The 15,716-nt window shown below is 32.3% G+C and overlaps 3 protein-coding genes across 3 annotated transcripts; 2 read left to right on the forward strand and 1 right to left on the reverse strand.

Moving 5' to 3' along the window:
* On the forward strand, positions 1–3,495 carry HELRODRAFT_68939 (hypothetical protein; the record flags this gene model as incomplete). The annotated part of the gene is made up of 11 exons (XM_009028983.1): positions 1–135; positions 286–366; positions 584–662; positions 1,196–1,321; positions 1,873–1,960; positions 2,084–2,185; positions 2,326–2,423; positions 2,514–2,657; positions 2,791–2,841; positions 2,900–3,096; positions 3,256–3,495. Coding segments are annotated over 11 exons (1,341 nt in total), but the record flags the coding sequence as incomplete, so codon positions are not given.
* A 3,100-nt stretch (positions 3,496–6,595) lies between these two features.
* On the reverse strand, positions 6,596–8,437 carry HELRODRAFT_95842 (hypothetical protein). Its single transcript, XM_009029484.1, has 4 exons — positions 8,255–8,437; positions 7,510–7,716; positions 7,258–7,342; positions 6,596–7,048 (listed from the first exon to the last, which is right to left on the reverse strand). Exons 1-4 carry the CDS (start codon positions 8,423–8,425, stop codon positions 6,780–6,782), a joined length of 732 nt encoding a protein of 243 aa, XP_009027732.1. The 5' UTR covers positions 8,426–8,437; the 3' UTR covers positions 6,596–6,779.
* A 1,357-nt stretch (positions 8,438–9,794) lies between these two features.
* HELRODRAFT_68987 (hypothetical protein) lies at positions 9,795–10,586 on the forward strand (the record flags this gene model as incomplete). The annotated part of the gene is made up of 1 exon (XM_009028992.1): positions 9,795–10,586. A coding segment is annotated over one exon (792 nt), but the record flags the coding sequence as incomplete, so codon positions are not given.
* Positions 10,587–15,716: the final 5,130 nt, after the last annotated feature.

Below are 15,716 nucleotides of genomic sequence, written 5' to 3' on the forward strand. Positions count from 1 at the left end.
GGCTCGGGTATACCTGAGATAAAGACAATCTTAACGGGAGTTTCATTGAAGCAGTACCTCAACTTTTCAACTCTCGTCTCGAAAGTCGTCGGTCTCACTTTCTCTCTTGGATCTGTTATGCCGCTAGGAAAACTAGTTAAGTTTACTTATATAACCGAAAAATTGATTGATTAATAATTCACTTACTCTTACCATAGGCCTCCTTAATTAATCAATTAATTTTTTTATGAAATTTTCAAACTGTCATTTTTTTAAATGGAATGATTTCTATAATTTTTGATTAAGGGACCATTCGTTCACGTCGGGAGTGCAACAGCATGGTGCCTCTCCAAGTTTTTCCCTGCAATACAAAAAGTATGCATCAAAGTTGCATTTAGCAATCGAATAACATGATTATTTCCAAAAAGAAAATATATTGTTGATGTGTGCAATGCATATAGATGCCCGCCTTTTACATGCAATGTGTGATGTGTTGTTTGGCTGATATTTCCGATACAAATTAAATAACACTTCTACATATATTTCAATGAACTAATTAAAATTGTTTGAAAAAATAAAAATAATTTGAGAAAAAAAATTCAAGATGGAATCTGCCTACAGTCACGTGTTAACAGCTGGTGCGGCGGTTGGGGTGTCTTGTATATTCGCCACGCCAATTGGAGGTATTTTTTGGTATTTGAGTTTATATATACTCGTGTTTCTATTGAGTCATTTGTATATTTTTTGGTATTTAGGTTTATGTGTTTACGTGTTTCTATTAAGTCACTTTGTGTATTGTTTGGTATTTAGGATTATGTATTTACATGTTTTATCTGGTCGTTTAATGTGTACTTTTTGGTATTTATGTAATATGTATTCGTGTATCTACTGAGTGGTTTGGTGTATTACCTATTTGACTGATGAAAGTTAATTTCAATGATACTTTTATTTATTAATATTAACTAGACTTGGATATTTTTGGAATTAAAAAAAAACAGAATTTTACGCTGATATCATTCAGATTATGTTGCGAATTAGTATCAAAAAAATTTGAGTTGTAGTGATTAAATATCAATAACATTTTTTAAACAAAAATACTGCTACCTATCAATAATAATAATAATTGATAATAATAATAATAATAAACAAAAACATTTTTTACAACAAAAATATAAAATAAATATATTATGAAAATAATTACGACCCATTGTACAAGGTATAATGTATAGCATCGAGGCGACAGCCACCAACTACGCCACGAAAAATTTCTGGAGGTGTCTGTACGGGGCCATGGTGGGTGCCATCTCGTTCAGGTTGATGACAACCTGGGCCAGATCAGAACGTTAGTGAACTTAGGGTCATTATAATTCTGCGTTATGTATCTTATGTTCGTCAATATGTAGGCTATAGAATAATGTGTGACATTGCGTTATAAACATGCGATAAGGAGTCATTAGCATATGTGCTATTAGCGTATTTTTCTGTTTAAAAAATAATTAGCATATGTGCTGTTAAAGGGTTATTATCATAATACGTATATGTTTCGTTAAGATATCAAAACCATCTTCGATACACTGCCCCTTGTGTACATAAATTTTTTTAATTAAAAAAAAATTTCGAAACATGTGTTTTTACAAACCAAATGACCTAATTATTGATTAACCTTTAAAAAATTAATACATCACGTTAATCTAGAGACTTTAAAGGTAGAATGCATTAAAATATTGTAAAAAAAATTCATCTGACATTTTTAAATTTACAAATTATATAAAATCGACAAATATATTGTAAGTACACACCCCTAATCTCACCCAACCAACCGACCGACCGACCATCCAACTGACCGATCAATCAACTGACCAATCAAACCATCCAACCAACCAACCACCTGAGTAGCCACCATCGTACCATTCTTCAAATCTGATCTGAATCATTCGAACGCTTACGATGAGTTGGAAATCCTGATCTTCATTGCGCTTGGGTTCGTTACTACTTTTCCAAATATTTTAACAGTTTTTTGGTCAGCCGAAACATCAGAAAAAAATTGAAGTTTAATTCTTTTTGTATTGCTGTGAATTATATTGAAAATATTTCATGATCACAGTGTCATATGCGGATTGTTGGGAGCCCTCTTCGTATTCAGTCACCAGAGCGTTGTCCTCTTCGTTAGAAGAAGGAAAAAATTAAGTGCCTGGCTCCAGAAAACGTTACCAAATTTTTTTTTAATATTCTGATCAATTTAATCAGCCAACAAATTATTAACTTGCTCTTAAAATTTTAAATTTTCAAAGTACGTTGTCTAGTGGTCACAATTAACGTTCTTGAAAATGAATAAACATTTTGTAGACGGTTTGTATACCCGGGGGTGGTCACTTTGGTCATCTTCACAGTTCTCTTCCCGGCTGGTTTGGGACAATATATGGCTGGACAAGTCGGTTTTGAGCGTCTTTACCGAAATTTAACATTAAAACACGCCTAACCATGCATATAACATTAATGAAAAATAACTTTCACCAAACAGCTGTCATTGAGAGAGTCAGTGATCCACATGTTTGACAACAGAACCTGGACCAGTGCTGAGGCCCACAATGAGGAAGAGTTGAGGTACCTGGAGGTCTGGAGGGGGCCCCTAAACAACCCCATCTTAACTGTTTTTCTTTACTTCATAATGAGGGCAAGTTATTAAAAAAAATTACAAACGTTCATTCTTTTTTTCAACTTTACAAAAAAATGTGAATCGTTCATTTAAATCATACATAAAATTCGTGCACATGTAACGTTGTTTTCTGCAGTTCTGGATGTGCGCAATAGCAACCACGCTTCCAGTTCCATGTGGAATATTCATTCCTGCCTTCACTCTAGGTGAGAAATTTTTTAATAACTTTTTATTTTTTAAAATCTTTGAAAATGTTGTTTGCAGGTGCTGCCTTCGGTCGATTATCTGGAGAGGTGATGGCTTATTACTTTCCAGGCGGTATCAGAGGGAATGCCATCTCGCCAGGAGCCTACTCGATCATCTGCGCAGCTGCACTCTCCGGAGCCATGTCGCATACGGTGTCTCCGTCGGTTATCGCCTTTGAAATGACTGGCTACCTGGGCCATATTCTCCCATGCGTCGTTCGTCATCTTTTTGCCATCATTACGTTTTCATGATAAAATTATTGATAGAATAGATTTTCAAATTAAATTCAAGTGATAAATTAAGAATAATATACTTGTCTTTTCGACACATTTAAAAATTTATCTGATCCGGTTTTCTTATGACCTCAATTCCAGATTAGTGTGTGCGTAGCTGGAGCAGTTGCAAACTTCTTGCGCCCTTCCGTGTACGATGCCATCATCAAAATTAAAAATCTACCATTCCTGGCACCTGTCATCAACCCCCAGGAAACAAAGTTTGTTAAATTTTTTTTCAATTTTTCATTATCCAGAACAAAAGTAATTAACAATAGCAATCAAGAAAACAATGATAACAAGGCTAATGTTTTTCGAAAGCGCTTACGAGGTGACGGCTGAAGACATGATGGTAAAGGAAATTGACAAAGTTTATCTAACTGATACTCTAGAACATCTTCTCGATCTGGTCTGCAGTAAGAACAAGGAGAACTATCCTGTACTCAAAAATAGAGGTCTGAACTGTCGTTGGTTTCATTATTATAATTTAGATTTGTCATACTTCACACAATATGGAGTTCATCGAGTAATCACACATAATTTGGAAATTAAATAAAACATCTTTTCCAGATGAGCCACTTTTCATGGGAACGATAACGACGAAAGATTTGAAGAGGCTGATAATAGAGGAGGCAAAAGAGGAGGACGAGAGCAGTGGAGACTTCCGCCAAGCACTGGCGAGAACCAGGAAACCATCATCTGTCGTTCTTCTTATTAATAAAATTCTCAACGTTGGTTCCTTTTTGTAATACTCATTTAAACATTTTTATTATTCATTTCAGTGTTTCATTTATTCGTTCGTTCATCCATTCATCCCTTCATTAGTTCATTCATACATTCATTCATTCAGCCAATAAATTTATCGAAATTTTATCGTAAATAAAATCAACGCTAACATTAAACAAAACCACAAACTAAAACTAATCAGGCAACGAAGCTGGTACCTATGCATTTATTCAGTAGATAAACCGAACTTATTAGATTAAGATAATTTTTTTTCCGGAAAAAAAAATTTCTTTTTTGTATCCACGAAAGTTACGTAAAATACCCACCGCACAGACGAATTTTTTACAACTGCCCATTTTTTTACGTTATACATACTTCCCGATTGGTTTTAAAGTGTAGAATGATGATAAGTAAAATATAAAATTATAATTATATTTATAAATGTATTGGAAGCGAAAATAATGAAACGAAATTGTAGGACAACGACATACTGAAAGATAATCCAACTCCAGAAATGAACAGTGAACTGCACAACAACAATCAAGTAAAAGTTCTGTGTTAATTGGTTTTAGTTAGATAATATTAATTTATTAAACTGCTATTTAATTTATTTATTATAATTGAATATTTAATTTAAAAATCTTTACATTTTAACCAGACGATGGTTGCTTGCAAATTAGCTGACAATAACGCAACCGAAGTTGAAGGGACAAAGGTAATTGTTTAGAATTTAATGGACTAAATTCATATCCCATTATAATTAATAATTAAGTTATATATCTTAATTAATTCCTAAATTAATAGTAAACGACTTAATAAACAAAAAAGTTTATTATTTCAATAATTTTAACCTGATTTGACACATTTCAACGAATTTAATAATAATAATAAGAAGAAATTGATCAATAATCTCGTATTCCGTTGAATGGCCGCAATCAAACTCAAAACCGAGACAACAAAAAAATAACTTCAACCTGGATTATTAACATTTGTGAAAGACTCTCATATGAGGAAAGATTGAAGAGATGTGGACTGACAACTTTGGACAAACGTAGGACCTTATTCAGGCGCACAAAATCATAACGGGTGAAGATGAGATAGATTCATTCCTATTCTTCCAGTTTACAGAAAATAGAAACACAAGAAGGCACCAGTACAAGCTTTGCAAAGAAAGGGTAGGAACAATAAAAGGATGATTTTTCAGCTCGAGAGTTATTGAACATCGGAATAAACTGGACAAAAAACTGTAACGGCTCCTACAACGCTGGAGTTCAAAGTCAGACTTGGAAGATTGGGATTTTAAATCCATATTATTAGCCAAAATCGATCCAGTGGTCCTCACACAGAGATATCTACTGAACCACGATAATCCTTGTTGTGTTATGTTGTGCTATGCTATGCTATGTTCTGTTTTGTTAGGTTAGGTTATGCTATTTTATGTTATGTTAACCGCGATTTCGTCATTTTTAAAATAAAACAAACATTTCATGAAGACAGCATAAACATTATATAAGTGAAATGTTAAAAACTTTGAAAAAATGTTTTCTAAATTAATTTGTAAACATCGTTAGGTGAGGAGACCGTCTAGATTTTTCATCACCAGAGTGGAAGATGAGGATTTGAGCAGGATCAGACAGCTGAAGTTCAAGAAGGAAGAGAAGAATAATGTAGGAAAAAACAATATTTTGTTTTCATTCCAATAAATTTACGTCCTTGAGAATCTTTTTAATAAGTTTGAAGACTGGATCTCAAAATTTCAACATTCCTTGTGAACGTAACCCTTTTAATTTGCCTGTAAACTCAACCTTACGTTCTAAATATGACAAAATGAATTGTAATTCATTGCGATTGTAACACTAACCAAACTATTTAACGAAGAACGAACTTTGGTACAAGAAGCAACTGAACCAGATTGAAGTTGAGTTGAAGGACTACGTGGATTTTACAGCCCTGCACATAGCCAGCAAGTTGAATCTCTACAAGGTTGGTATCACACTTCTTATAATAATTTGTATCATAAGATGAATTATTTGTATCACAAATTCGATCATTTATCTAATGATCGAAGAATTTAAAACGCAAATGTTTGTTAGGCTGTAATAATTGGCCCAAGTTCTTTAAAATATAGAAATTGCGAAGGTTCAATTCGAACGCAGATGGAACAGACTATTACGATGGCCCGTACAACGCTCAAGACGAAAAATAAAAGATAATACACATGACTATGATAGAAATAATTTGATGATTATTTGAGACGAAACGTGAAAACACATATTTTCAGATTCACTGGATATTTTCACATCTGAGCATTCATCAAGTTTACGTCACTGACAAGGGTTTCTGTGTTGGAGTGCTGGGATTATCTGAGGTGGTTTGTCGTTTCTATTGATGATGAGAACTACACACACACACACACTCACACGCACAAAGCAAGCGACAAGCTTAAACACTCGACCAAAACTAAATGACAAAATAACGAATTGAGTTTTTTTTAAATGGCCTATTAACTCATCACTCCCGACCCGAAACGTTTCGTTAACAGTTACTAAAAGCCATCTCCCACCCAATTGGTCCGAAGCCTTACTTCAAGCAATTAGAAGAATTACTGTTAGCAGAACGTCATCAGAAGAATCGTTGAACAGATGACATCAATGATATCAAAGTTAACAACATCAAACAATAATTAATCGCCAATGATGACAGGTCTGAAACCAACTTTATTTATTTATGTATTTATTGACTTTTTTATTTATTCAAGATTGCATATTTCCAGAATGAATAATGATTACATTTCCCTTAAACTGTTGTTTCATAAACCGTTCAATCAACTAAAGACATTGTCAATTATAATACAAACAAACAATACAAATAAAAATAAATAGCAAGCAAATGAAAAATATTTAGCTCCCAGTCACCAAGTCCAATTGTTGATCACGGACAGCTTGACTTAAATCTTTTAAAATTTCTTTGCAGCCATTTTTAGCAGAACTCATAACTTTTTCAAGTCGTTCTTCGTGCAACCTGCCATTCATATTCAACATTAGAATCTGCTCAGTGAGAGGCAGCATGGCTATGGTGAGTTTCAGGTCGCCCTGACTCTCTTCGACATGGTTCAAGTCAATGAGTGGAGTGTCGTCGACATTTCCAGCCGAGCAACAACAAACCAGGCCTGACAAAGATTACGTTCAATTCAGAAATATTGAGGAAATTAAGCAAAATATTCACTAATAATTTTTAAGAAACTCTCAGAATTTGTTAAAAACCAGACAAGAACTTCAAACTTTCTACAGTCTTAACTAAGGAAGTTGTGATTTACCATAACAAACAAGAAAAATGAAACATATTTCAAAATACAAAACAATATAAAAAATTTGTCACCTTTCATGGGAATGCCAGCATCGACCAGAGCCAAAGTAGCAGCATTGATGCTTGCTGCCAAATTACTACCATCAGCTTGCAAAATCTTAAAAATTTATTTATAACTTTATTCATTTTATAAACAGTTTATAATTGTTTTTAACATATTTTTTTAGCTAAAAACAATGAAAAAATCTGCCCAATTCCACAGAAATAATTTTTTATAAAATCTCCGAAACCAAAAAATTGAATATCGATGTAAAGTTTGCATACCTCAATGTAAATATTGATTTGTGATTTTGGATAGAGATGAGTAAGAATGGCTGACTCAAATGTTTGCTTCAGATTCTGACCGATCTCAGTCGACTTCCGATCACCTCTTGGCCTCTGCTTCCGTTCTGTCGTACTGAACACTGCCATGCTATATTGGCAGTTCACTATCGCTTGATCATGCATTGGCTTATTTTTTCCTGATTTGGCCTGATAATTAAATTTTAATTATTTAATATTATTTATTTATTTAATAATTTCATTTTATACACATAATTTATGATAATAAATATCAAATCCGATTAAAAACAAAGTTGTCTTTAAATAAAGGTTGAAGTTTAAATAAAAAAGCAGATTTAACAAATTATTTATATTTGGAATATTGTCTTTTTTTATGGCTATTTTTATACAAACACACACACTAACATAGCACAACATAGCAAGCAAACACAGTAAACTTTAAAAAAGCATTGCCGTTTTTCGTATTAATTTCAATTCAAACTAATTCAATTTTTAACTAACATAGCTAAAAAATAATCTATTCTATTATTAATGATTAATCAATTAGTATTAGTGATTAGTCTTTCTTGCAAAAATAATGTCAATCTTAAATTTTTAATTAAACATCAGTATACTAAAAACTTATTTGTTTAATTTGATAGCAGACAGAAATATTAATAGTCAAAATAAAAAATTAAAATATAAATTAAAAATCAGACAAATAACAAAAATTGTTAGGAAAGAAGACCTCATGAGGGCCGTAGACGGCGGCCAGTACTTTAGTATCGCCCTGTTCTAAATAGGCAGAACCATCAGCCTGCTTGAAGACACCCATCTTGCACCTAACTCGTCTAATTTCGTTCGGCCTTCTGCCGTCAGCGCGAAACTGCTCATCCGATAACAATTCTAATCCAGCCATGTCGGTTCAACTAAGACGTTAATAAGATGAAAACGTGAAATGTAAAGAGGCATAGACAAATATTTTTTATCGGTTTTATAAGTAAACATAAATCCATGTAAGTAAATGTAGATAACATAGAAGACAACACATAATTTTTGACTCGAACGATAAAAAATCACCCTCCAACTCCCCTCCGGAGCGTTGAAAGTGAGCGAAGGCCATTATATTTATTCTAGTTATATGTATCAAACAGTATCTTATTGAACAAAGTAGTATCATAAAGTGAATAAAGATTCTTTTTTCAAAAATTTAAAATATTCTCAATTTGATTTCGATGATGATGATGATTGTGACCTGATTAGTTAAAAACATCAAATAAAACTTATAAAATAACTTATAAAATGCGAAATCGTTGGGGGAAATGACGTCATGCTAACAGTAGTTATTTTACTGCATGGTAGTTAATCAGCCTGTATAAAGGTTATATTCAATTCCTATCAAATAAATTTGACCAAATATCATACGCAGGCAAGACCATTGAATTATTTATAATTCAATAAATATATAGAATTATATAATTCCATGGGCAAAACTAAATAAAGAGATAGATAGATATATACGTAGTTATAATACATTTATAATGTTGTATTTACACATTCAAATTGGACAATTGTGTTATGGTGTAGTCTCAAATTATTTTTATTATATAGATATATATATATATATATTTTTATATATATATATATATATATAGATAGATATATTAGTTACTTTTATCAACAAATTTTAAATAATTTTCAATTTGATTTCACTGCGATATCGATGATGATGATTGTGACCTGACTGATTAAAAAGCATCAATGAAAATTTTTAAAATAAGATGGAGGATTTGTTATATTGTGGTATTCGTAGATAAAGCGAGCAAAATTTTAATATAAAAGCTCTTATAAATCTACGCATATTGGCTCAGCTTGGCTTGGCTCGGCTTGGAATTGGATGTTAAACAAGGTGTGGTCTCAAACTATTTTGAATTCTCCCCGAAAAATTTGAACTGCGTAGCACTGATAACCGTTGCTTTTATAATGAATTTATATAATATATATATATATATATATATATAAATTAATAAGATTATGTTTATATAAAAAGCAATATAGCAGATTCAACCAGCCAACCAGAAGGTTTCGAATGCGTAGAAGTAGTAGAAAACCAGAAGGTGGAAGAAAGATCCACCGACGAGTTGAGAGCTGAGATCCTGGCTCTTCTAGACAAGCCGACCACAAAAGAAAGATGGCAATTAAAGAAATTTCGATCACAAAATGCCAGCCAGATTAGAAAATTCTGTACATTTACGACGAAAGAGGAATGCCTGAAGAATAAAATCAACTGCTATGAGCGGCATTTCAAGAAAATTATCCATTCGAATACTGATGAATCGCTCGGTGATTGTCAGTATCTGAACATGTGCTTCAACATGAACTTTTGCAAGTACGTTCACTATGAAAAGGACGAGAAAGACGAGGAGACATTCAAGATGCCGTCGAGAGAGAAATCTTTCCCTCCGCAGTGGATACAATGCGATTTGCGCTATTTTGATTTTAAAATTTTAGGTAAATTTTCCATCGTCATGGCAGACCCACCCTGGGACATTCACATGGATCTGCCCTATGGAACTATGCCCGATGACGTAATGAAGAAACTCGATGTCTCCTCTTTACAAGATGACGGATATATATTTTTATGGGTCACTGGCAGAGCCATGGAATTAGGAAGAGAATGTCTGACACTATGGGGCTATGAAAAGGTAGATGAACTGATCTGGGTGAAAACAAACCAGTTGCAAAAAGTCATTAGAACCTGTCGTACCGGACACTGGCTAAACCATTCGAAAGAACATTGTCTAGTAGGAGTGAAGGGAAACCTGACGGTCAACAAAGGTATAGATTGCGATGTCATAGTATCGGAAATCAGAGATACGAGTCGCAAACATGATGAAATCTACGGAATTATTGAAAGGTTCTCACCAGGAACAAGAAAGACTGAACTCTTTGGCAGGTTACACAACGTGCGACCCAACTGGCTGACAATTGGAAACCAACTTTCCAGTGTTATGTTAATTGACTCGAAAATGAAAGAGGCATTTTATAATACATACCCAAACGGAATCTGTCCAAAATAACTTTTTTCATTTTATTGTCACTGTGATATTTGAACCATTATTGCAATTTATATTTACTTGAAGTGAATTTATTTTATCCTGACGTCATCTCAATTATCAACGTCATCATAATTGCCTTGCTTTTACAACGGATTTATTTTTAATAAATATCAATTAAATAAATCTTAATTAATTAATTTTGACTTGTGTAGTTTTGCCTAAAACGAGTTATGTCGGTAGTTGAAATATAAGTTTTAAAGCTAAATTTCAACATCACCGTCATCATAAATATCATCATTATCATCAACACGACCATCATCATCAACACGACCATCATCATCAACACAACCATCATCATCATCAACACGGTCATCATCATCAACACGACCATCATCATCACCATCATCGTCTTTTGTTTCAGGATGACGTTCGCCTACAGGTTAAACCATCGTTTGTCCATCTTTAAAACGTCATCATTATAAGCAACAACGCTGACGAGATGATGATGATGATAGAAAAGTTTGTGATGATGATGATGGAGAAGTTTGTGATGATAATGATGATGACGTCATCTATAATGAACGTCTTCGTTGTGGTTATTATTACCATCATCATTTCATACATCATCATCATAATTACTGTCCAAATTATCATCATTATTATCATCATCATCGGGATCTTTATCATCATCATCATCCCGTACACCATCATCATCACCATCAGCGCGCTTTGTTTATGGAACCAAGAATTAGCGAACATGCGACGGCCATGAGGAATAATAATGACGTTAATGATGATGACGACGACGATGATGACGAGGATGGTAATGATGATGATGACCAACAATGAGAAGGATGGTAATGATGATGATCACGACAATGATGAAGATGATGATGACGATTATGATATGTGTTTGTACGAGTATATGTATATATGTATGTAGTATGTATGCGTGCGTGTGTGTGTGTACTTGTGTGTATGCGTGTCTGTACAAACTGTTCCCCCACTAAGCAATCAAAACATGCAATAATCAAATCATCCAATCAATTTATTCGATGCGTGACACATCTAGGACCTATCGCGCTCTGGCTACTTAACGCAATTTCGTTCTTTGTTGTTTGCTGGCTTTCCATACAGTTTTTTTTCTCTTTTTTCCGAAATTATCTGTTTGTCGGTTTGTTTGCTCTTTAACTTGTTTGTTCGCTCGTTCGTTCGTGCGATTGTTTGTCTACTGATTCATTCAATTCATCATTTGTTAATTAGTTTTTGATGAATGAATAAAATTTGTGTCAGTGCTACTTGCGTAATCACAGCATAGAACCATATTCATAAACGTTTTAATATTACAACTCATCGACAAGGTTCAAAATGAAGTCAATTATTTTAGCAAAAAACCAAACAAAACAGAAAAAAAAGACATAAACAAAACCAACATTAACATCACTAACAACAACAAAGAGTCACCAAAAAACAACCAAAAAATATAAAAACGGCATATGTGCGTGTTCTGAAGAATCAAGCGCTAAACAAATTACCTTGGCTAATTGACGTCAATGTGTTCTTCTTATTGCCGGATTTATTCAATTCAACAGAACGCGCTTGCTTTCATTGCGTTAACTCCCTTCATAAAAAAAATTAAAACGACAGAATGAAAGAAAGATCAAGCAGAAAAAAGAATAACAAGAAAGAAAGAGAGAAAGATAGATAGGGGCCAAGACAGAAAGAGAAAGAGAGAGAAAAAGAGAGGCGAGAGAGAGAGGCGAGAGATGGAAATAAAATTATATATTAAATTGAAAAGGGAGGCCTATTTACCAATGTACAACACTTTCTTATGGGTTGAAGCAAGGATATGCAAAGAGCCTCAATTTTTTCAACTTTTAATTATTTTCGGTAAAGTCGATTTTATTTTTTAAAATCTATTTCAAATAAGAGTAATTAATTACCGCATTGAATAACAATTTAAAAAATTAATATTTTAACATTTTAAATAAAAGCAATATTCCGAAATTAGTAAGTATGCGCTCGTTACTTATGACTCGAACGATAAAAATATCACCCTCCAACTCCCCTCCGAAAGTAAACTCCTTGTTCGACCGTTAAAAGTGAGTAAAGGCCGATATACTTATTCTAATTATATGAATAGTATCATAAAATGAATGAAGATATTTTTTCAAAAATTTTTAAAATTCTTAATTTAATTTTTTGCGATTTCGATGATGATTGTGACCTGACTGATTAAAAAACTTCCGTTAAAACTTTTAAAATAGGATGGGCAATTCGTTATGAGAACGTTGGAGGAAATGACGTTTTATTAGCAGCAGTTATTTAACTGCCTGCTAGTGAATTAGCCAGTATAAGGATTATATTCCATTCCTATCAAATAAATTTTACTAAATATCATACGCAGGCAAAACTAAATTAAGAAATAGATAGATAAATGTAGTTATTACACATTGATATTGTTATATTTACACATTCAAATTGTATTGTTAAGGTGTGGTCTCAAATTATTTGGAATTCTCCAAGAAATATTTAAAATTTATTTCCGTTTAACTCTTCATTTCCTCATTTCTCTCAGGCACACTCGATAACATTCACACATACATAAGCACATGCATAATCACGTACGTGATGGATGTTTGGAATTGACAAAAACACACCAGAGGAACCGACCTTGCGCTACTGTTAATTTTATACAAAAACACATCAAATATAGCAGTTCAAACCAGCCTATCAGAATTTCTTATTTTTTGTCGTTGGAGGAAATGACGTCATTTTAATTTTAGTTAATTAGCTGTACGATATTGAATTAGCAAGTATAATTATTATATTCGATTCCAATCAAGACAATTTTTACAAGATATCATATGCACACAAAACTAACTAAATAAATAGATATATTTACTCATTGTACATGTTTAAGTTTTACAATAGATGGTAAGTAAGGTGTGTCCACAAATTATTTGGTGTGACTCAGAAGAATTCAAACTGCGTGGGTAATTTATGTAACGACAACGACTGTTGTTTCAATAATGAATTTATATAACAAAATATACATAAAGTAACTATAAATTATATTATATGTTCTATATGTTTATATAAAAAGCAATATAGAAGATCTAGCCAGCCAATCAGAAAGCTTCTAAGGCGTTACCTACCTGACGACAATTTAGTTTGGCTAGCATTGCTGTTAAGACTGTATAGTAATGTATTACATACATGAAATAAACTTTTTACTGATGTTAATGATTGAGATGATAAGGATGTATGGCTGAAACGAGTATAAATATCAGCTGAAATAGAGTTGAGATCAGTTCAGGCATTTCTGCCTCGCTTGAGGCAGAAATGCTTGAACTCATTTTTTTATCTTTATAGATTTTTTATTATATTTTTATTTCATCTTTTTTTATTTTTAGTTATATAGAGTTATATATGTTGCCTGTGGTTTGTGTGTTTGTATGTTGTATTTTTTTTATATTAGGTGGTTTCTTTAGCGGTTGCTCATACATACATACATACATACATCATGTTTGTTGATGTGGTAGTATTTTATCTTCTGTTTTACTCTTTTTTCTCTTTCTTCTTAAGCCTTGAGTTAAGTTAATAAAACATAGGTAGGTGAGATTAAAAATTAATTTATTATATAGGTAGGCTAGGGCATAAGGTAATTTAGTTACATAGGTAGGTTAGGGACTTCTATTCTATTACTCTTACTTGGGGGTGTGTTTTTCGTTTTGTGTTTTTTTTTGTTTTGTTTCATATCACACATTCAACAGGTAAGCGGTGAATCCTGGTTTTAGTGGAATTTTTGATTGAATGTGGTAGTATGCATGGTTATATAGAGTTATATAGAGTTATATAGAGTTATATAGAGTTATATAGAGTTATATAGAGTTATATAGAGTTATATAGAGTTATATAGAGTTATATAGAGTTATATAGAGTTATATAGAGTTATATAGAGTTATATAGAGTTATATAGAGTTATATAGAGTTATATAGAGTTATATAGAGTTATATAGAGTTATATAGAGTTATATAGAGTTATATAGAGTTATATAGAGTTATATAGAGTTATATAGAGTTATATAGAGTTATATAGAGTTATATAGAGTTATATAGAGTTATATAGAGTTATATAGAGTTATATAGAGTTATATAGAGTTATATAGAGTTATATAGAGTTATATAGAGTTATATAGAGTTATATAGAGTTATATAGAGTTATATAGAGTTATATAGAGTTATATAGAGTTATATAGAGTTATATAGAGTTATATAGAGTTATATAGAGTTATATAGAGTTATATAGAGTTATATAGAGTTATATAGAGTTATATAGAGTTATATAGAGTTATATAGAGTTATATAGAGTAGAGTTATATATAGAGTTATATAGAGTTATATAGAGTTATATAGAGTAGAGTTATATAGAGTTATATAGAGTTATATAGAGTAGAGTTATATAGAGTTATATAGAGTTATATAGAGTAGAGTTATATAGAGTTATATAGAGTTATATAGAGTAGAGTTATATAGAGTTATATAGAGTTATATAGAGTAGAGTTATATAGAGTTATATAGAGTTATATAGAGTAGAGTTATATAGAGTTATATAGAGTTATATAGAGTAGAGTTATATAGAGTTATATAGAGTTATATAGAGCATAAATCCTATATAGATACCTTTCTTTGAGGTTCCTTTCTTTGCCGACCGGTCGGCTTTTTTGCGTTTTTCTATTTTCATTTAAATTAATTAAATAAATTAGATTTTTCCATTCATTTAGGTTCATTCAGGTTCATTCATTCAAGTTGTAGCTTCCAGGGGAGTTCATAGTGGAAGATCAGAATGGTTGTGATGTCACGCTACGTTCGTTCATTCAGTGGCAAAGAATGCACCCCTGGCTGGGGTTTGTTTTACGGTTTCTTTGTGGTCCCTTTCTTTGCCAGTTGGCTGGCTTTTTCGGCTAGCAAGTTTCACCGCGGCTCGTTTCTCTATTTTTATTGAAATTAATTAAATAAATAAAGATTTTTTTATTTTATTCATTTCATTCAGGTTGAAGCTTCCAGAGGAGTTCATCGAGGATGTCAGGCTACGTTCATTCATTCAGTGGCAAAGAATACACGCCTGGCTGGGATACGTTTTATTCT

Source organism: Helobdella robusta, assembly GCF_000326865.2.
Source record: "Helobdella robusta unplaced genomic scaffold HELROscaffold_6, whole genome shotgun sequence".
NCBI lineage: Eukaryota > Metazoa > Annelida > Clitellata > Rhynchobdellida > Glossiphoniidae > Helobdella > Helobdella robusta.